At 41.5% G+C, this 23,629-nt stretch overlaps 1 protein-coding gene across 2 annotated transcripts in view; it reads right to left on the bottom strand.

The window, feature by feature from the left end:
* The window catches only part of CDHR3 (cadherin related family member 3), a 77,977-nt gene extending 58,824 nt beyond the window's left edge, over nt 1-19,153 (bottom strand). For both annotated transcript variants that reach the window (XR_013999547.1, XM_081147109.1), the window contains exons 1-2: nt 18,972-19,153; nt 8,528-8,730 (exon numbers count right to left, since the gene is read on the bottom strand). Coding sequence is in view for 1 of the 2 variants with exons in the window: in XM_081147109.1 (XP_081003235.1) it covers nt 8,528-8,730; nt 18,972-19,017 (249 nt within the window). In the remaining variant the exon portion in view is untranslated. The remainder of the gene's footprint in view (nt 1-8,527; nt 8,731-18,971) is intronic.
* Between the last annotated feature and the right edge of the window lie 4,476 nt (nt 19,154-23,629).

A 23,629-nucleotide genomic window follows, 5' to 3' on the forward strand; every position in this document is an offset into this window, starting at 1 on the left:
GATTACTGATTCAATTTCATTAGTTATAATTTGTCTGTTCTAATTTTCTGTTTCTTCTTGATTCAGTTTTGGAAGAGTGTATGTTTCTAGGAATTTATACATTTTGTCCAAATTGTACAATTTGTTGTCATATAGTTGTTTGTAATGTTTTTTATAATCCTTTGTATTTCTATGGTGTCAGTTGTTACTTCTCTTTCAGTCCTGATTTTACTTATTTGGGCCCTCTCTCTTCTTTAAAATTTTTATTTATCAATTTTAGGGAGAGAGCAAGCAAGAGAGAGAGAGAGAAACATCAATTTGTTGTTCCACTTATTTATGCATATATTGGTTGCTTCTTGTATATGCCCTAACTGAAGATCAAACCCACAAAACTTGGCAAATTGTGACAATGCTCTCATCAACTAAGCTACCTAGCCAGGGCTCTCTCACTTTTTCCTCTGTGAGTCTGGTTAAAGGTTTATCAATCTTACTTATCTTTTCAAAGAACCAGCTCTTGGTTTTATTGATCTTTTTTATTGTTTTTAAGACAGTTTTGTTTATTTCCACTTTTATTTTTATTTCCTTCCTTCTATTCACTTTGGACTTTGTTGTTGTTTCTTCTACTTCCTTTAGGTATAAGGTTAGATTGTTTATTGGAGATTTTTCTCATTTCTTGAGGGAGGTCTGTATTGCTATGAATTTACCTCTTTGAACTGCTTTCACTGAGTGCCATAGATTTTAGATTGTTTTTATTTTTCTTTGTCTCATGGTATCTTTTTATTTCTTCCTTGATCTCATTGTTAACCCATTCATTTTTGGTACCATGTTATTTAGCTTCCATATGTTTCTGTGTTTTTCAGTTTTCTTCTTGTAATTGATTTCTAGTTTCATATCATTGTAGTCAAAGAAGATGTTTGATATGATTGCAATCTTCTTAAATTTATTGAGATTTATTTCATGTCCTACCAAGTGGCCTATCCTAGAAAATGTTCAATATGCCCTTTAAAAGAATATATATTCTGCTGCTTTGGGGTTAAATGCTTTGAAAATGTTAATTAAGTCCTTCTGACCTAGTGTGTCATTTAAGGCCGCAGTTTGCTCATTGATTTTTTTGTCAGGAAGATCTATCCAATGATGTCAATGGGGTGACAAGAACCCCTACTATGACTATTACTATTGATCTCTACCTTTCTGTCCATCAATATTTGCTTTATATATTTAGGTGCTCCTATATTGGATGCATAAATGTTTACAAGGGTTATATCCTCTTGTTGGACTGATCTCTTTATCATTATATATGTCCTTCTTTGTCTTTGCCTTTGTTTTAAAGTCTACTTTGTCAGATGTAAGTACCCCAGCTTTTTTGTTTGTTTCCATTTGCATGAAATGTTTTTTTATCCCTTTATTTTGAGCCTGTATGTCTTTTGATCAGAAACGGGACTCTTATAGACAACACATGTATGGGTCTTGTTTTCTTATCTATTTAGCCACCCTCTGCCTCTTGATTGGAGCATTTAGTTAATTTACATTTTAAGTGATTATTGATGGTATGTACTTAATGACATTATTATTATTATTATCATTATTATTTAATCCTCACCTAAGGATATTTTTCCATTGCTTTTCAGAAAGAGTGGAAGGGAGAGAGAGAGATAGAAACATTGATGTGAAAGAGACACATCAATTGGTTGCCTCCTACACATGCCCTATGTACTTACTGACATTTTATTCATATTTATGTTCTTTCCTGCCTTCTACTTCTGTTTTTATCTTTATTGTTGACAGTATTACAGATGTCACCCTTTTCTCCCCCATTGCCCCCCTCCACCCAGATACCGCCCCCCCCCCCAGGCTTTCACCACCCTGTTGTCTGTATCCATGAGTAGTGCATGCATGCATATAAGTTCTCTGGTTAATCTCTTCCCACCCCCACCCCCTTTCCCTCTGAGATTCAGCAGTCTGTTCCATGTCTCCATACCTCTGGTTCTACTTTATTCATCAGTTTATTTTGTTCGTTAGATTGCTTGTTCATTTATTTTGATTTTTAGATTAAATTGTTGATAGATATGTATTTATTGCCATTTTATTGTTCATATTTTTTATCTTTTTTCTTCTGCCGCTGCTTAAAGAAAACCTTTTAACATTTCATGTAATACTGGTTTGGTGGTGATAAACTCCTTTAACTTTTTCTTGTCTGTGAAGCTCTTTATCTGACCTTCAGTTCTAAATGATAACTTTGCTAGTAGAGTAATCTTGGGTAGGTCCTTGCTTTTCACCACTTTAAATATTTCCTGCCACTCCTTACTGGCCTGCAAAGTTTCTATTGAGAAATCAGCTAGCAGTCATATGGGCTCTCTCTTGTATGTAACTACTTGCTTTTCTCTTGCTGCTTTTCAGATTCTCTGTTTGTCTTAACCTTTGGCATTTTAATTATGATGTGTCTTGGTGTGGGCCACTTTGGTTTCATCTTGTTTGGGACTCTCTGTGCTTCCTGGGCTTGTATGTCTATTTCTTTCACAAGGTAAGGAAGTTTTCTGTCATTAGTTTTTCAAATAGGTTTTCAATTTCTTGCTCTCTTTCTTCTCCTTCTGGTATCCCCATGATGCAAATGTTGGTATGCTTGAAGTTGTCCCAGAGGCTCCTTACATTATCTTCATATTTTTGGATTCTTTTTCCTTTTTGCTGTTCTGATTGGTGTTTTTGCTTCCTCATATTCCAAATCGCTGATTTGATTCTCAACACCCTCTACTCTATTGTTGATTCCCTGTAAATTATTCTTCATTTCAGTTAGTGTATCCTTCATTTCTAATTGGTCCCTTTTTATGTCGTTGATTATCTCACTAAGTTTCTTGAAATTCTCATTAAGATCCCTGGTCATCCTTATAACCATTGTTTTGAACTATGAATTGGGTAGTTTCCATTCTTTCGTTCTTTTTCTGGAGATTTCTTATGTTCTTTCATTTGTGACATGTTTCTTTGTCTCCGCATTTTGTCTGTTTCCCTGTGTTTGTTTCTATGTATTAAGTAGAGCTTCTATGTCTCCTGGAATTGGTAGAGTGGCTTTGCATGGTAGGTGTCCTATCACACCCAGTAACACAGCCTCCCTAGTCACCTGAGCTGTGCACCCTAGGTGCACCCCTGTCTGGGCAGTGTGCACTGTCCTGTTGTAGTTGAGCCTTGATTGCTGTTGGGATCCCTGGGAGGGATTGATCCCCAGGCCAATTGCTTGCAAAATTAGCTGAGACTTCAGCAGAAGAGCTGTTGTGCAGGAGCTGATCCTATGGAGCAGGACTTGCTTCAGTTGGGCTTTGGTGCTTACTGAGTCTGCCCCTTGAGTGTGTCACTCGTGGTTGTGGTAGGGTTGTAACCTGGTATGGTCTGAAGCTGACCACCAGGTGCACTGGCTCAGAGGCCTCCCAGGAAGTGCAAAGTCAGCTATAGCTTTTGCCCTGCCTGGGACCACCTGGAATGAGCTACAGAGCATACTGCAAATAGCTGCTACCTGTGTTGGGTATGGAGGTGCCCAGGAAAGGTCAAGCTGAGAACTAAGGCAGGCTGTTACTAGTGCTGGTCCCTTATTGAAAGGTATGGGGGGCACTGAGGCCAGCTGCTGCTTGTTTGAGACATTTTAGGAGAGTCTGAAGCCTAAGCTAAAACAGGCCATTCATATGGAAAAGCTGCTGCAAACAACTTGAGTGGGGCTGCAAATTGGGTGGGGTGAGGTCTCAGGAAGTCACCAAGGCCAGGCGAACAGTGTGAGCCAAGTTGGAGACTCAGATATGGTGACTGCCTCTAGGCACTGTGGTGGGGAGGTCTCAGCAAAGGAACAAAGACCTGTGCCATCACTTTTGTCTGGGACAAAGCTGCCCTCCAGTTCTTGCTCTGATGCCAGACAACTTAGTTTCTCTCCCATATGTCCATGGATCCTTTCAAGCTGCTGTCCCAGAGCTCGAGCTCAGAGGGAGTGAGTCCAAGCAAGTCCATGTCTTTAAGCGGAATGGCCTGGGACTCCAGCAACCCTCTGTGTCACTCAGCCACAATCCCCACTGGTTTTTATGGCCTGAAGTTACAGGGACTTCTCAACACTAGAACCCTGGGCTGAGGGGACCACAACAGCCAAGATATCCTCCTGATTTAAAACACGCCACACATGGGTGTCAGGCCAGCCCTCCGCTCCTCCGCATCTCCTACCAGTCTCAGTGTAGCTTCTTCTTTAATTCTCTAGTTGTAGGAATTCCATTCAGCCAGATTTCAGGCAGTTCTGAATGATGGTTGTTCTGTGGTTTAGATGTAATTTTGATGTGGTTGTGGGAGTTTGTGAGTCCCGCTTTTACCTACACCACCATCTTTACCAGAATATAAGTGTCCCCCCTTCTTCTTCTTAAAGAAGTCACTTCACCATTTCTTGTAATACTGGTATGGTGGTGATGGACTCCTTTAGCTTATCCTGTCTGGGAAACTCTTTATCTCCCCTTTGATTCTAAATGGTAACCTTGCTAGGTAGAGTAGTCTTGGTTGTAGGTCTTTGTTTTTCATCATTTTGAATATTTCTTGCCACTCCCCTCTGTCCTGCAAAGTTTCTGTTGAGAAATCAGCTTGCAGTCTTATGGGAGATCCCTTGTAGGTAAGTAATTTTTTTCTCTTGCTGATTTTAAGATTCTCTCTTTGTCTTTAACCTTTGGCATTTTAATTATGATGTGTCTTGATGTGGGCCTCTTTGTGTTCATCTTGTTTGGAACTCTGCTTTTCTTGGATTTGCTTGTCAATTTCCTTTGCCAGGTTAGGGGACTTTCCATCATTATTTCTTAAAATAGGTTTTCAATTCCTTGCTCTATCTCTTCTCCCTCTGGAACACCTATGCTGTGAATGTTGGTACACTTGATGTTGTCCCAGAGGTCCCTTAAACTATCCTCCTTTTTATAAATTCTTTTTATTTTTGCTGTTCTGATTGGGTGTTTTACCTTACCTTGTCTTCCAAATCACTGATTTGATTGTCTACTTCATCTAATCTGCTGTTGATTTCTTCTTATGTATTCTTCATTTTTGTTATTGTAGTCTTTACTTCTGACTGGTTCTTTTTAATAGTTTCAATGTTCTTTTTTATGTTGACTACCTCTTTGCTGAAATTCTCACTAAGTTCATCTATTCTTCTCCTAAGTTCATTGAGCATCCTTATTACCAATGTTTTGAATTCTTTATTTGGTAGACTGCTTCCCTCCATTTCATTTAATTCTTTTTCTGGAGTTTTTTCCTGTCCTTTTATTTGGGACTTTCTTTGTCTCCTCATTTTGGTTGCCTCTCTGTGTTTGTTTTTATGTATTAGACAGATCTTCAATGTGTCCCAGTCTTGGTAGGGTGGCCTTATGTAGTAGGTGTTCTGTGGGGCTCAGTGGCACAGTCTCCCTGGTCACCTGGGCTGGGTGCTCCAGGATGTCCCTTGTGTGACTTGTGTGTGCCCTTTTTGTTGTAGTTGAGCCTTGATTGCTGTGTTTACATCAGTGTGCGGGGTTGACCCTCAGGCTGAGTGGCTATGAGGACAGACTACAACCACAGAAGAAGAGCTCCTGTGAGAGGCCTGACCACATGGAGTGAGATTCATCCCAGTGGGGCTCTGGTGCCTGCTGAGACCAACTTTTGGATGTGCTGTTTGTGGAGCTAATCAGATGATGTTCTGTTGAAGTCTGAAACCAGTTCTGGGGCCTCTTGGAAGGGTGTCCATTACAGGTCAAAGTCAGCTTGCTTGTGCTTGGCCTGGGGTCACCTGGTAGGAGTTAAAAGTGATCTGAAGTTGGTAGCTGTTTATGCTGCGCCTAGAGGCATGTGGGAGGGGCCACACTGCAACCCAAGGCCCCCTGACACCAGTGCTAGGATTTGGGCAGCTTAGCAAGAGGCACAGCACATGCTGAGGTCAGCTTCCACCTGCTTGGGGCTTGTGGACTTTGGACAGTTTTGAAGAAAATATATAGTACAAACTGAAGCTGGCTGCCCATGAGGCACAGCCACTGAAAGAGCTAAAGGCAATGTGCAAGTTGGGTGAAGTGGGTCTCAGGGAGATACCAGGGTGGAGCGAGCAGAGTTCACCAGTTTAATGCAGATTCAGATTTGACATCCATCTGTGCCTGTAGACTGTGTGGGGGCAATGGCTCAACAGAGGAACAAAGGTGGCCCTCACTCTGAAGCCACACAATTCAGTTTCTCCCCATATGTCTCTTGTACCTTTTGAAGCTGTCGTCCCTTTGCTGGAGCTTAAGGTGTGTTTGTGGGTGAGTGAACCCTCTGTTCACCCAGATGAATTCCCATTGATTTTCACAGCCAGCTCTTATGGGAACTCTTCTCCATGGCACTGGAGCCCTGAACTGGTGAGCCTGGTGTGGAGCTGGGATCCCTTGCTCCTCAAGAGACCTCTGCAGATGAGATATCCCTCCTGATTCTCAACCATCACACTTGAGTGTGATCGGGAGTCAGAAGATCTGAGTTAAGTTCTTATTTCATCCTTTATGGCTATGTGATCTTAGACAAGTCAATTAACCTTATCTGTTATCTTATTTCTAAAATAGAAATTTTAAATAACATTAAATAGTGATAATATCAGCGTTAGTGGTAACATTCAAGAGATCAGGATGTGAATGTGTTTTGGAATCTTTGCCTATTTGAAGCAGCATGGTTGTCATCATCATTAAAGGCAGTAGGCTGTAAAGTCTGAAAATGAGAACTCTCCAGTAAAAACAACCCAAAAACCCGTCAACTGGTGAATAGATAGACAAATGTGGTATATCCATACAATGGAGTATTATTCGGCCATAAAAAGGAATGAAATACTGATCCATGCTATGAGGTGGGTAACCCTTGAAACTTTATGCTTATGGGAAAGAAGCCAGTCATTATAGACCACATACAATATGATTCTGTTCATATGAAGTGTCCAGAATAGGCAAACCTATTAACACAAAAAGTAGATTAGTGGTTGTCAGGGACTGAGGGGGATAAGGGTAGGAGAATGACTGCTAATGGATTTAGGGCTTTGTTTTGGAGTGATATAAATGTTCTAAAATTAGATTGTGATGATGATCTGTGAATATCGTAAAAACCACTGAATTTTACATTTTAAATGGATGGATTATATGCTGTGTGAATTATATCTCAATGAAACTAGTTTAAAAAATAATGAGAGCTCTGAAGTCATACTACCTAGATTCCAATTTCAGTTCGGTTACCTAATAGCTTGCACAGCCAGAGCATGTTATTTAACCTGTCTGTTAAATTTCGCTTCATTTTTTCCATCTGTGAAAAGGGCAATAATACAAATAAAAGCATGGAATAATACAAATAAAAATAAAGTGTAAACATATGTAAAGCTTTTTTAAGAGTGTCTGGAATATACTACGTTCTCTCTAAGTGCAAGCAATTGGTAAGGCTTAGAGAAACAGACAAGCAACAGCTACTAAAGAGAGGAGTGAGATGTCAAAGGAACAAGTAGATGGGGCAGGTAAGTCACAGAACCAGCATCTGGGTCCTGGTAATGTACACTGGATGCTTATGTGAAGACTGTCTTAATGTGTGCTCCTTGCATACCTGAGGGCCCATCCCTGGAGTGCTGAGAAAACCAGATGCCTGTGGTCTGGCCCTCAAGTCATGGGTTCCACAATGACTCTAATAATCAGCTGAGTTGAAGAACATCTAGTATGCACCTCAGGGAGACACCCATGCTTAGAACAAGCAGGTTGAGCCGGCTTGGTACCACCAGAACCCCAGGGCAATGGCACATAGGACCAGAGGCAGGGCTGATGATAACTATAGGAGGTTCCTATGCCAGCTGAGGGAAGGGTAGGGTGGGAGATACTGAAGTATAAGTAGGTCTAGACACCTTGACCATAAAGACATCCTTGACGGCCTCTGAGGTTACCAGTGGAAAACATGCAATGAGCAGATTTGTTCTGCCTAAGGAGGAGTGACAACTTTGGAAGACTCAAATGACAAACTAGAAACCAAAGCAGTGGTACCATGGCTCTTCAATGTGAATGACTGGGTTTGGATTATTGAAGAGGAAACATTCACACAGTAGGGCTGGACATTTAAGCTTATATTTTTATTAAGGGTATGTTCTTCCATATTAAGTTTCCTCATAGATTTTCTTCTGAAAAATCACAGAATCATAGAAAAGCAGAATCACCAGACACAAGTTCATCAGGGCCCAGTTTTTAAGGAGATCGGTATTCAAACTATCCCACTCAAAGATTTAGTTACTGTTAGCACACCTTACACCTGATATGTCAGGATGGTTGGCAATAAGAAACAGCCTTTTCTTTGTAACAAGTTGAGCATAATATTCAGTTGGGCTGGATTAAATGGAGAAAAAAGGTTCAAAGGCTGGAGGGGCACCTAGCACAGAAGGCCCTAGCATGCCCAAAACAAGTCTTCTGGATCTTACAAGAGGGGATTAAACTAGGGAAAGAGGAGGAAATGATCACTGATCTAGAATCCCATAGGCCTCTCGTCTTCAGGACTCCTCTTTGCAGACATCTCCCAGTGGGAGTAAGATGGTACTTACCTCAAAGTCGGTGCCTGACAGCGAGTTCACCCGGAAGGCTTTGGTGAGGGGACTGCAGTTGATTATCAGGGGAAACCCTGGGATCACAGGTGACAGTGATGCTGATAATTTCACAGAAAACTTATGTACTGAAGTCTCAGGTGAAGAATTCTCTGTCACATTACTAGTAGCAGGTAAATGAATTAGTTGTAGTGCTTCTCCCCCTGTGGATTTAAAAACGATAAAAATTACATGAACACAAAGCCTTGTCCTGGGAAAAGGGACTTAACAGCTTGATCTGTGGCTTCAACTCATAGCTTGGAGCAGCAACAGAACCTGGTCACTCCCCAAGAACAAATATTCCTGCCAAGACCTTGAAATGGGAATGTGAGATCTTGGAGCCAGGAAAATAACCACCACCAAACCACCATGAAATCTGCTTTCATCGTTCTGTAAATAAAGCTGCCACTTTTCTCTGGTTTCCCTGCCCCCTTCTCTTTTCTCCAAATCTTTGTGAAGAGCCAAGGTAAGAGAAACATCACCTTAGCAGATAGACACCCACTTGAAATATCTAGTCTATCCATGACACTTTTCTCTCTTACAAGGGCCAAATAGTTTGAGTTTATTGTCCTTCTCTGGGTCACTGTTTCATTCATGATATCATCTGAGAATTGAATGTGCATAACTGAAGAACAAAATCATAGTAGACCTCCCCACATTCATTAGTAATCTCAAGAACAATTATTTGTTATTATTGGATGCTATAGATATCATGTACAGAGTCAATCAGTACTTTAGTTGATAGATTAACTTCTGTTTCACAGAGAAGAAAATGAGATACTTAGAGAAGGCATGTGAACTGCCTTGGACTTCATTACAGACAGGGAACTTTACAATTTAAGAGAAAGTGTGTTTCCTACAGGAAGGCCTAGGGACACTCTAAGGTCTCCTTGACACTCTGCAAGACTTTGTCAATACAAAGGAGAGCAACAGGTCATGTTCTCTCATACTTCCATAATAATGGTTACTGTAGGGGGTTGAATAGTATCCCCTCCAAAATTCATGTCCATCCAGAACTTCAGAATGTACCTTACTTGGAAAAAAGTCTTTTCAGATGTAATTAGTTAAGAGGAGGTCACACTGGATTAAGAAGGGCCCTAAGTTCAACAACTGGTATCCTAATGAAGGTCATATTATGACAGAGGCAAAAATTGAAGTGATGCAGCTACAAGCCAAGGAATGGCAAGTAACCATCAAAAGCTGAGAGGTAGGCATGGAACAGATTCTCCCTCAAAGCCTCTAGAAGGAACCAACCCTGCCAACACCTTTATTTCAGACTTCTTCTCTAAACTGTGAGATAATAAATTTCTGTTGTCTTAAGCCATCCAGTTTGTGGTAATTTGTTATGGCAGCACCAGGAAAATAATAAAATTACCATTTTTGCAATGTTCCAAATAGGTGCATAATGTAAAATCCTTTCTCTCATTTACTCCTCAAAACAATCCTCTCAGGTAGGTATTAATGTCATTAGTTTACAGATGAGGAAACTGAGCTAAAGGACACATTGTGTATACAGTAGTTCCTCCTTATCCACAGAGATACTGTCCAAGACCCCCAGTGGATACCTGAAACCACAGATAGTCTACACCCTGTATATACTATACTATACTATACTATACTATACTATACTATACTATACTATACTATACTATACTATACTATACTATGTTTTTTCCTATACATACATACCTATGATAAAGTTTAATTTATAAATTAGGCACAGTAAGAGATTGCCAACAATAACTACTAATAAAATAAAACAATTATAATAATATACTGTAATAAAAGTTATGCAAATGTGGTTTCTCTCCTAAACTATCTTATTATACTGTACTCATGTTTTCACTTAAAGGAAGCACTTTATGGCTTCTCTTTGGCATCTTCGAATTGCCAGCATCACTACTCTTGTGCTTTGGAGCCATTATGAAGTAAAATACGGTTACTTGAACACAAGCACTGCAGTACCCAAAGGGATAGCCAGTAAATGACTAATGGGGAAGGGAGAGGGTCTACAGCTTGGAGACACTGGACGAAGAGATAATTCAAGTCCTGGGCAGGGCGAGCAAGTTATTTGTCAGATAACTTGAGATTTCATCATGCTACTCAGAACAGCTAACAATTTAAAACTATGCATTGTTTATTTCTGGAATTTTCCATTTAATATTTTCAGGCCACAGTAGACCAAAGATAAATAAAACTGTGGAAAGTGAAACCACAGGTAAAGGGGGAACTACTGTAGTAGTAACAAAGCCAAAATTTACAAAGGTACTCCTTCTAAGTCAAGTTCCCAGTCTCAGCCACCATTAGACACTAGAAACAAGCCACCAGGAATGGGAGGAGGTAGAAGGTGACAGTAAAAGAATCTGTCCTACTGAAAGGCATAAAATTTCTAGAAACAAACGACATGGAAAAATGTTTGCTTTTTTAAGAGAATTTTTCTATTTCAAATTTGGGGGAGGAGATACAAAGGAATAATGGAAATGCAGGAAAAATTGAAATATAAATACATTCATTGATACAAACCTTTATAAATCTAAAATCAACTAATTTAGATTAGAAACTAAAATGCATTATGCTTAATTATTTTTACTTGCAGAATTATCCAGGTTTATGGAAAAGGACTGTGCAAGGACTCAGATAAATCAAAACAGCTGAGGTTTAAAGTGATGTGAATACAAATAGATTTTTTTAACCTGTTAAAATTAACTCTAGTATTTTACCATTCTGGTGATAAAAAACAAAAGCAAAATAATATACTGAGTATTTAGAGGTAAAATGTTCCCAAAAATAGTTTTCCAAAATGAGCAAAATAATCAATTGCTTTATTCCCAGATCACAGCTCCTAGTTTGCTTTGCATGGGTTTTTTAGGCATAATTTCCTCATACCCTCTTTTCCCACAAACAAAAGTCAGCAGAGCCCCCTTGAGTTGCTCATGAGCATGTTTCCCCACTGTTCAGCAGGACAAGGACAGTCACAAGCAAAATGAGAGGTTGGCAACTTGTCTCCAACAATTTCCCACCTTCTCTTGCCCCCTTCCAACCATTCCAGGGACTTGTGCCCCTCCAGCCAAGAAGAAAGGACCCCTCTGCTAGTGATTTAACTCACTAGGTTTTTCTCAAGAATAGCCTGGTGAGTTATGGCTTTGCTAAAACAAGTAGCCACTTGCATTTACTAAGAACCTACTCACCAGGCACTGTGCTGGCTACTTTACTGCCTGATCCCATCCACTCTAAACACAATGTTGGTGTTGCTGCCGTTTCATGCATGTGAGATTCCACATTCAACAAGCAGCAGTGCTGGGCCCTCCCCAACGCTGGGTCTTGGGGATAACAGACTGCACATATTTACTACAGCCGTCGTCACTTCATGCTTGTCAAGTGACTGCACATATGATGCATCATAGTTTTTCTATGACCTGGCGACAACGTAGCAGGATGGTGCTGGCACCTGGTATGAAATTGGCCCCTCAACTCAGATGCTATATTTGGGTGGTATTGTCTGTAAGAGGCTGTTTTTGGAACAACATAAGGAATTGTGCTGGAATATTAGCTTGATGTGAGCTCGGATATGAGAGGCCCCACTCAGGGCTTTCCACAGTCTCGCTCTTAATAGGCAGATTACTATAGCCACCAACCTTGGTGTGTCTCTTTTGGAGAACTGAGGAGGCCAGAGAAGCTGTGCTCCCCAAATATTCCCAGATCACAGCTCCTAGTTTGCTTTGCTGAGAGTATACTCATTGATCTTATTGCATTAATTATAATTTTGATAAGTCTGGGGTTTGAGAGACTAATTCCATAAGAGAACCAGCCTTTCAATCCAAGGCATCTAATTCCAAGGAAAGGACTATTCATAGCTCCGTGCTTCCTCCCTGTATTAACCGAGTTTTTCATAGTCCTCCTTGAATAGTCATATTTCATATGGCAGTAAGGGAGATATTTTGGAGGGAGAAGTGGATCTATCCAGTGCCCCTCAAGCAGTTTATACTGGGAACTGCCTGTTCTATGATGGATGAAGCAGGACTGTGTCCTTGGATATGCCCTTTCTGCTGGCTTTCTTGCTGGAGATGTTCTACTTTCATCTGGTGGCCTCTCTCCCCAGAGCAAGGTCATGTGTGCAAGGGTCGTGCAACTGAATTCTAAAAACTTTGTGGTTGCCACTCCGGGGAAACTGATTTAAAAAGGTAGCTAAGCTGGGATCTCTCAACTTCTAGTTCAATAACTACTTCCTCCAGCTTCCTTGCTATTTAAAAAAGTAGAAGTAGCAGTGGTAATAACAATAGAAATAATAATAATTAGTGGCTAGGGGCCACACCTTAAAAATGGAACATTAATAAGATTAATAAGATTTTTTAAGTCACAAAATGTTTAACCCATTCATTATGCAAATAAGTTTAAAGGATGTGTCCAAAAGCACCTAGCTAATCACTGGCAGAGAGAAGGTTAGGTGCCAGGAGCCCAGCCTCGCTAAGACACCGTGTACTTGCCTTCTGAGATTGGATATTCAAACTTTCTTTGGTGGTCTGAGTGCTGGAGAACAAGAAAGATGCTTTGATGGAATTTACTGACACATGCATCTTAATTAAGAATCAAATTAAAATTGTTTGAAGCTGTACACTTTAAAAAAGATAAAGGACACCAAAGATTATCAGTCACTGAGCCCACTGAAACATCTCTCTTGTGGCTGAGACCTGGACGGATGATGTCCTCGCTTGTTTCAAAATGAGCAAAATCCCCACCTTGCCAGAAATGGACCAACAAGGCCTCCTCCTGGAGCATGTGTATGACTACTTAGGCCTTCTCAGCCTCAGTTATGGGGGAGGAAGCTGCCCACCCTGGGCCTTGGACAATAAAGATGATGGTGTGGCTCAGGGATGTGAGCTGATGCCATCTCTCCCTCCCAGATGCAGCTGCTCTCACTTACACCTGTGCTTTCAATAAATACCTCTTCATTCTCTCTAGTTACTAATCAAAATGGCAGTGAAAGACATCAGAGGAGAGTGTGAAGAGAGCAGCTTGCTTCAAGTGCGAGCCTTGCCTCCACTTGACTGGGCCTTGGGCTAGTCCCTTAACTTCTCTGAGGCCCTCTGTGAACTCTCTCTCTCAGGACTGTGGTGCTGCACTAACAGTGCTGTTAAACTGGGTTCAATTGCTAAAGAAGACTCACAGAACCCAAATGAGAATGCTTACAGATCTATAGTTTATGACAGAAAAAGAAGGCAGTATGGCAACAACATTAAAGAAAAGATATCCATCACAGCTGAAGGCTTCCTCATAGCATGAGGACTGGAGAGGCCAGGTGCCAGCACCTGTTGTCCTCTTTTCTCTAAGGGCCAAGACAAAATGCACTTGCTCAGATCAGGAACCACCAACGTATCCACTAATACCTTGGAACAAGGGAGCCCAAATTAGAGTCTCTGCTGGGAACTTTTATATTTTTCTGGTCATGTAGGTGCTATTTTGTTACATAACCAGCCTCTATAGCAGAGCCCTCCAAGGGTCTCTGACTATACCCAGATCAGGTGTAAATCCTTAATCTCTGTTATCAATGAACATGCTTATAAGACAATACAAACCATCCCCAAACTCCCAGGACTCACGGTTACAAAGCAGCACTGTTAATCAGCATGGTTTGTGCCTGGACCAGGAACTTTAGCAAAGCAACTGAGGCTAATCTCAGGTCCAATGGTATTCACTCTCACAACACAGGTACCATATAAGAAAATGCATATGCTCGATAAACTACGAAACACTACAGAATGTTGTTGTTTCAGTATACACAACATATTCTTATGTCTTTAACTTCTACAAGGGATACCTTCCTGGATTGGATGCTCAGACACCCCCTTTGAGGGTCTGACCCATGTCAGGCAAGACTAATAGGAGGGAGCCCTTAGTGGGACACAGGAGAAAAGATGGTGACTACTTGTGACTGTAAATTACACTAGGTCATAATTAGTCAAAGAAACATGTGTTGGCCTTGGAGTGTCACTCTGGTGCTGGCGTGAGAAGGGCTGGGGTGTTTTGTACACCTCTTTCAACTCCACAGAGGTGGAAAAGAAGATGGATTCCAATGACCAAACGCTTGAGCTAGAGGTGAGAGGCAGAAGGAGGTAGAATGAGAATAGGGATGGCCTTCTGCTCTTCTATGTTGGCTCTGAACAGGAAAGTGACATGACAGAAAAAGTGGAAACCTTTTGCAGTGTTCTTTGGATCCCACATATAGGATTAATTGGTGAAAGAAAGACTTTCTGGAAATGGACTGTACTTTCCTGCCTTTTTGTATGATGAGTCCATTAAGAAGGGGTTGTACCTAGTCCTTGGGGAACATAAAACACTGAGTCTTGAGCCTTTTTCATTTCCCAACACTCCCCGCCAGAAGGCCAGGCCCAGATGGCAGGCTTGTTGGGGGGGGGGGCGGGAGTCTTCCTAGAGAGACCTGAGATTGTCTCATGCCTGGTGCTCCGTGGACAAAACTCAGGTCAATGGGTCTCATACCTTTTTCATGTTCATGTGGATCTTTCAACTACCAAGGACCCCTTCTTTCATTAAACACTGTGGCATTCTTTATTTCCTTGAGAGTAATACAAAAGCTAGTTCCCTAGAGGCTCTCTCAGAATGTAGAAAACTTCAGTGTAGAGTTGATTTAAGTATATCAAGGGGCCTTTGCTAAGTCTTCCATCTTCTAGGAATTTGGTCTTTTGGTACGAATGGAGCCAGAAGATTGTTTTGCCTCAACTCTTCTACCAGTCTAATTGGGACTTTTGTTCAGTTCAAGTTCTTGTGAGGCTTTCATTTGTAAGCTGCTGTTGGAATAGGACACTACAGCATCTCAAAGAGAAACTGTTTCATTTTCCTCATCTTAATAGGTGGAAAGGAAAGACATTAACATTCATGACAATATAACGCAGGAAGAAAATCTAAATTTCTGCACTTGGAGGGTATCAGTAAATGTAAGAAAGAGAGAGAGGAAAAAAGGACAGATCCAAAAAGAGATGATCAACAAAAACATGTATTAGATACTTTGCATGTATGTGGCACTTGGAGACCACAGAGCAATACGAAAACCAAAGCTTGTTATTGCAGAACTGACATTCCAGTTGAGGAGACAGGACAGACACATACCAGATGAATTATAGTATGATAACTCATGCTACCTTTCATTGAGCATGTATTCTGTGCTAGGCACTGTACTACATTGTTGGCATGAATTCTATTTGTAGGCAAAAGGAGCTCCAACGTGCAGTGGGGAGAGCGCCTACCAAGAGCTAGGGCAATCTGAGAAGTCTCCATAAAGAAGGTGGGGCTTGAGTTGGGCCTTGGAGGACACATAGGAGTTAGATAAAGTGAGAAGAAAGAGGATGCTGTAGAATATTACTTCATCTGAGATTGTTATAATAATGCCTGCTTCCAATACTTTGAAAGCAGGTTCTGGTGTGACTGTCCCCCTCTCCCAATTTTCTGTGACCTGGATTTTTGAGAGTAACAGTAAGAGTCAGGTTCTTAGACTCACAGACAAAAGGTGAGAGAGAAATAGTTTGCATCACAGCAGAACTTCCAAAAAGAGAGGATTTAATCTGTAGGAGCAAAATCACTGTACAGTAGTTTTTTGGAGAGAGGGATCTGAATGTGGTTTTTATAAGAAATCTCAAGTATTTCTTGCAAATCTTTGTGACCAGTTCCTTTCACACATCTGATGATAAATTTCTAGATGATAGTGTTCAGTATGAGACAGTAAGTTCTTTCCAACCTCACTCTTCCCCCAATGACAATAAATGTCACCTATTAATGCAAATGATTATAGTCCTAAAAGCCTATGTTTCCGGAAATATCTCAAAAGTTTACATCAAGTGACAATCTGAGCTGCTCAAGACCCAGCTTCACATTTACAGTTCCTCTCGCCCTCTGTTGAGTCTAAAAGCCCAAGATTAAAGAATGTTTGCCCTGGCCAGTGTGGCTCAGTTGGTTGGGTTCAGTCACCTGCACCAAAAAGTTGCAGGTTCGGTTTCCTGCAGGTTGTGGGCTTGATTCCCGGTAGGGGCCATGTAGGAGGCAGCCTATCAATGTCTCACTCTCACACCACTGTTTCTCTCTCTCTCTCCCTCTCCCTTCCTCTTTCTCTAAAAATCTATAAAAACTCTTATTTTAAAATAAAAGAATGTTCATTATTAGGAAACCCAGTTACTTATCTTATTAGCAGATCAAAGGGGAAAGTCAAATGGTCTTTTCCATAGATCTTGAAAAAGCATTTGACTTAAAAATCCATTTTGATTTAGAAATAAAGATCCTAAACAAAAATAAAAGCTATTTCCTTATAATATAAAACATGTCACACCAAAAGCTAGCATCATGCTTACTGGGGAACAAAACAAGAATGTACACACTTATCATTGTTTAACAAGTCTAAAGGCACAGACCCAGTAATTAGATAAAAGAAAGAAATAAAAGATAGAAAAATAGGTGAGGAAAAGTACAAATGTTTATTATTTTCAAACCTGGGAAATAAATGAGAATCAAATGAAAAATCACTACAAAAAATAAGATAATGTATATTCCATACAATATAATATCAATTAAAAGATACAAGGAAAGAAAAGATTCAATTTACAAATGCAAAAAAAAAAAAAAAAGGTGAAACAAAGAATAAGAAATAAACATAATCAGAATGTGCAAGATCTATATGAAGGAAATCTTAAAATACTCCTGAGGGAAACAAATGAAGACTTGAACAAGTATCTAGAACTCTATTCTTGGGTAGGAAACTCAATGTCATACATAATAACAACTAACATTTACTAAACATTTACTATGTACCAGACACTCCTCTAATTGTTTTATTAAAGTAACTCGTCAAAGATGTAAATTATCTCTAAATTAATCTGCAAATTTAACATGATTGAATTCCATATATTATGCATATGCTACTTATTAAAAAATAAGATTTAATTTCAAAAGCTCAATTTCTGCTCTGGTTGGTGCAACTCGGTTGGTTGGAGCATAGTCCCAAAAGGTATTGGGTTTAATTCCTGGTCAGGCTGCATGCCCAGGTTGTGGGTTCCATTTCTGGTTGGGGCACATATGGGAGGCAACTGATCTATGTTTCTCTCACACATCAATGTATCTCCCTCTCTCTCTTCCTCTCTACAAATAAATAAATAAATAAATAAATAATTTTAAAAAGAAAAATAAATAAAAAGCTCAATTTCAATAATCCAAGTTGACAATATTAAAAAGATCATCTGAGATTCTTGAAGCTTTTGAATAAGGAAGATGTGCAAGAAGCGCTAGGTTGGATCTTCGGCTCTTCAACCAGAAGGCATTTTCTCTGCTCAAGAGTAAGACAATACCTCCTCAGTACCTCAACTTTTCCACTGGATGATTTGCCAAGCTCAAGTTACCCCCAAAAGTCTCCAGAGAAAGGCCAGAATCTCCATAAAGACTAACTCAACATACATACTTAAGGGGTTCAGAATAAGCCTTCCTAGAATGTGCCACTTTGACATGGAGACTATTTTGAGCTAAAAGCATGAAGACCACACCTGGCCGGGTGTGGCTCAGTGGTTGAGCATCGACCTAGGATCCAGGAGATCAGGGTTTGATTCCTGGTCAGGGCACATGCCCGGGTTGTGGGCTAGGCAGCCGATCAATGACTCTCTCATCATTGATGTTTCTATCTCTATCTCCTTTCCTCTCTGAAGTCAATAAAGATATGTTTAAAAAATAAAATAAAAGCATGAAGACCCCAAAGATTCAGGAATAGCTTTTTTTTTTAACCTCCACCTTAACTTTCTAAAAGAATTTAGACAGAGCGCCTAGTCTAAGGAAGAGAACTATCACCAAAGATAACTACAAAGGATATGGGCTAAGTGTGGTGGGCTATGGAGAGTTCAGCAGGGCCTGGAGATCAAAGTGCTCTCTGTGAGGCTCAATTGCCTGACTGCCTATAGGTCTCATATTTTTATGGGGCCCCCATATGTACACGATTAAACTTGTTTTTCTACTGTTAATCTGTCTTATGTCAATTTAATTAATAGACCAGCTAAAACGACCTAGAAGAGCAGAGAAAAAATTTTCCTCTGCTACAACATTAAGCTCTGCTATGAAAATTATTTTCCCAACTTTAGATCTTGGAAGATACTTCCAGCTCAGGCCAATTAACACCTAAGGGAAAGTGAAGTCTATACAAGCATGGATTCGATTGTGGCTTCTTTAGGCGCCCCTGTTCTCTGGTTTACTCCTACCCCAGCCTCCCATGACTCCCTGTTGCTACAGCATATCATTCATCAGTGCAGGTAAGCCCACAATTGATCTAGACCTCCCAGAAGCAATTTCCTCTCTTGGGACTTTATTATACAATGATATCATGTAAATTGAGTAGGGCAAGCAAGGTGGCAAATGGAGTTCTTACCTGACATTGCACTCAGGAGAACCAGAAGAAGGACCACTTCCTGCATATTTTTGATAGTTCACCTCTGTGCACACTTCCAGCAAATCATCCAGGAGCTGAATCCCACCTTATACCCAAAGTGTATTCCAGATGCTACTTATCTTCCCCTCCTCATTTTGTTGCTATGCAAGAAATCAAACAGAGGCCTGGTGGTAACTAAGGGAGACTCTAAACACCACAGGACTGTTTGTTCTTTGATCATCTGCTTCTGTGACTGCATGGTACTCAAGAGGCCAGCCAACTAGTCTGGTGAGCTCAGAGTCCATCTTAAAATTCCACAGCTACTGTGTGGACAGAAAGCCCCAAAAGAGAAGTCAAAGAGCAAAAACAGAGCAGAGACACTGAGATGACAGTAAAAGCTGGGCATGAGGGTAGTTATCCATGATGATCTCAATTACCCTACAACTGGGCATTTTGTCTTTTTCAGAAACAGGGGTGGAGAAGTGAGAATTTTTCTGCTGACTGAATTGATGAGTTTGACTCAGAGTTGGGACTAGACCACTCCTCAAAGTGCAATAAGACACTGCCCTTTGACTCCCTCCATCCCACCACCACTGCCACTCTAGCCCTCTAGGAAGTCTGTGGAGGAAGAACGTTGGAGTAGCGAAGCTTCTGCCCAATAGGGAGTGATGTGCTCACCCTTCAGAGGCAGGTACTGCCTTATATGGTACTTTCATGCCCCATGCAGCCCCATGCCAGGCTATATGCCTGGTGAGTGAAGTACAGCTGGGCTGGAGTCCAGCCTCCATTCAGAAAAGGAGCAATGGCAGCCAAGAGGAAGGATGGCTGCAGAGCAGCCTATCCCCCTTGAGGTGGTGCAGTAAGAATAGCAGTGGATACTGTGGAAGGAAGTCAGACTCAGACCCTCTCTCCTGCTCCTTTCACTCAAGAACTGCCCACTGGGGAAGGGAAGCTCAGCAGCTAAAAGCTAGTGGCAGGAGAAGGGTGGGGAGCATTGAGCCAGATCAGGGGCACGAGCAGCAGGAGTCCCTACAGGAGCTCTGAAGACCATGTGTGCCCCACAAGCGAACCAACATTTGGTCCCTGGTGGCCAGTTAGTCATGAGCCAGGGAGCTGCCACAGTCAATGGAGAGAAACAGCAGTTGGACCAGCTAAGAGCGGCACTCACCACTTTTCCTCTCCCTCCTCCTCAACCTTCCACCCAAGGGCAAAGAAGGAGGGGGCCTCTTGGAGCCAGATCTCACTACTTGCCCAGGCTCCAAATTCTCAGTCCTAGCTACCCTTGCATCAGCAGCCTGGGAGCAGGAGGATGGCAGGAAATAAGATTTAAATCAAGTTTGAGGTAGGAGCCTCAAAAACTGTGGTGGACCTGAATAACTGAAAGTGACCAGGAAGCAAAATATTAAGGGAGATTTAACAGAGACTGTTGAAAGCAATGGTTGGGAGGGAAAAATACCATTTCAGTTTATATGCCCCTGAATTGAGACTGCTAAGTAAGCTGGCTATAACGCTTTCTGGGCACACGGAAAGTAAGGCTCAGAGAGGTTGACTGACTTGCCCCAGGTCAAACCACGAGTCAGTGGCCAAGCTGAGACTTTGTGTCCCCTGCTTCCCAAAGCCAGGGCAGCAAGGCTGTCTTCCTTCCCTGCCCACCACATCCAAACCCCTAGCAGGCCCCTTCTAGCCTCTGCAGTGCCTCCTGCAGCCCTTTGTTTCAGTCTTGCTGCCACCACTCTGGCTAAGGTCCCAGCCTCTGGCCTGAACAGTCTCTAGCATCTGATGCATCCTACAAACTGCCAGGTTAATTTCCCAAAAGTACCATTTTGATCACTGTCTTGCCTGCTTAAAATAACAAACAACCTTTACCTTAGGAAAAGCTGACTTTTCCTGCACAAAACAAGAAGTAAGATTCAGAATGTCAGTCTGTAGGTTTCTGTGTGAGGTAGGTTAGGTGGCAAACAGCATAGGCTTTGCTGTACGACCGTAGGCAAATTACCTAACCTTTCAGAATCTCAGTTGTGCTTCTATAAATCACAGGAATAATATCCGCAATGGAGTATTATTGAGAGCAGTAATGAGATAATGAAGTGAAAGAAACTGGCCCATAGTATGGGCTATAGCGATATTTTTTTTTTTTCTAATAGGACATCTGTAGGATGTGGCAAAGGCTGAACCCCAGTAGGTACTCAATAAACACAGACTGAAAAAGAAGATGAATAAACAGTTGCCAAGTTACCAATTTCTCACCTCTCAGTTTTTCAAAACTGTCATTAGTTACTGTAAATAATCCATTTCATTATTCACAATTAAAGCTGAAGTGATGGCTCAGATTAAGTTATGGAAACCGTCACAATAATTAAACCTTTGAATTAAAGAAACTCACATCTGTTTAATTTTCAGCCTGACTACACAGTGTTCTTCATGTTGCCCTGTTTTCACCAGGTTAGGGTGAGTCTCCCCTTCCTTCCCCTTCCTGGTCCAGGGATCATAAGGGCCATAGTCTGAAATTTGTTGTGGGTTTTTTCTCCTGTAACTATGGCTTCTGTGTCCAGCCCTGAGGCTGTTTCTGCCATTATAATGTTTTGTTGTCCATTGGTCCAGCTCCCATCTCCTTCTGAAAGCACGTGGTCCCAGCACCAAGGACCCAGCTGGGCCAGAATCACACAAAGGCTGAATGGGACCCTAAAGCCCTTGCTCTCTTGTTCCTGACTTCTGACACCCCTAGTCCTGGTTCTACCGGGGTCTCAGCCAAGTGGGATGAATGGGGTGGCTCAAAGGCAGGGTTGGAACTTTTGGGGCAACCACCCCTCCAGTTCACATGAAAGACCTGGGATGCCTTCTCCCATATCATGTCTGGCCCAGCAGTGGTTCAAGCCCTTAAAGTACTTAAAGGGACTTTCCTGTAATCTAGCTACTGAAAGTGTCTAGCAAAGGAGTTGTGTTCCAAACATTCATTGACTTAGAAACTTGGAACACACTTCCTAGTGTGGATGGATTATTCACAGCCTATAGACCCTTATAGCATCTATAAAGTACCTGAAATATTATAGACTTATGATGAGAATTAGAAATGCTGCTGTGAATGTTCAATTAAGTTAAGTTTCCTTAGCAGGTCCATGGGTATTGGGAGGCTGGCCGGTGAACCTGGTCACCTTTATATCTGTGAGGTTGCCTTTATATCTCTGTCCATGGCTTCCATTCGTGTAGTTACTGGAACTGTGGGCTTCAGGGACCCAAACCCTAGGACACGGCACCTAGATTCCACCATTCAACACCCCCATACTGCAGGTCCCCCTTAGGAAGAGAGCATTTAGGGCCAGGCCCACACTCAGCGAAGGCAGCTGTGCTGATGGCACGGAACCTCTGGAGGAATGAAAGTGAGCCCCTCCCAGGTCTTCTTTGTGGGCCACTGTGCTCTCAGGCACATGGCTTCAGCACCTCATGCCCACAATTCTCACACCTGTCTCCAGCCAGTCTAACTCAGCTAGCTTTTCCAGGCCACAGGAGCATTTATACTTCTTTGTATTCCAATTGCTTCACATGTAATACCAGGACAGATGCGTAGCTAGCGCTCAAAAATTGTGGAATTAATAAATACTTCCTTGTCCTGTGCCATTCTCTCCCTTGCCCCAAACACCCATCCAATAACAGCCCCTCAGCTCTTGTGGGGAAGGAAGTAAAGAAGTTCCACAATCCTCATTCCAGAACCCCAGGAACACTCACTCCCTGACTAGCCCTGAGGATCTTGGGAGGATCTGCACAGAAGCCAAGCCCTGTAACTACCCTCTATCCTTATTAGTTCTTAGATGAAACCTCTGTAATAAAAGACAGATTAACAAGAGGAAAACAAACAAGTTTATTAACATGTATGCCTCTTGTAAACATGGGAGAGACCCAGAGAAAAATGAGTAACTCCTAAGGTTGCCTTGAATTCAGGCTTAAATACCGTCTTAATAGGGAAAGGGGAGGGGGTATGTAAATCATCTTAAGGGAGGGCTAATCGCTTTTAGGAAAGAGAATGGGCCCTTAGAAGAATAGTTGGGAGGTATGATGGTTTGTGACTACATTTGTCTGGGTGTGGTGTCCACTATTAATCTCCTTTCTGGTGATAAGAGTGAATCTCCTCTGTTTGATAAAATTCCCAGATAGGGGATTTATGATAATTGAGTTCTTTTTGGAGGATCTGTCTTTAGGCAGATGATGGAATTCAGAGAAAGTCTCTCCTTGTATTTGCTATTTTTCAAGTACCTTCAGCTCAAAATGATCAATAGACCAAAGTGGGATATCCTGGGGTGGCATGCCTTAAACTCCTACAGTAATATTTTGGGGTGACATATTCTGCTACCTTTCAGCCATCAGGACCTGCTGGTAATGCCCTTTCCCTGGCTTCAGGAGTAGAGGACTGTATAAGTATGACCTCCCTGGAGCTTAGTCTCATCTGACTTCAGGTATAAGATGATGGTCAGCATGGGCCTGAGCCCAATTCACACTTCCAGTAAACTCCAGAGCATTATTTTTAATAACAACTTTATTGGCATATAATTTACATACTATACAATGCACCTGCTTAAAGTGTACAATTCAGTGGGGGTTTTTAAGGTATAGTCACAGAGTTGTGCAACCATTGCCATAATCAATTTTATAACATTTTCATCACA

The sequence above is a fragment of the Miniopterus schreibersii genome (genome assembly GCF_964146895.1).
Source record: "Miniopterus schreibersii genome assembly, chromosome: 9".
NCBI lineage: Eukaryota > Metazoa > Chordata > Mammalia > Chiroptera > Miniopteridae > Miniopterus > Miniopterus schreibersii.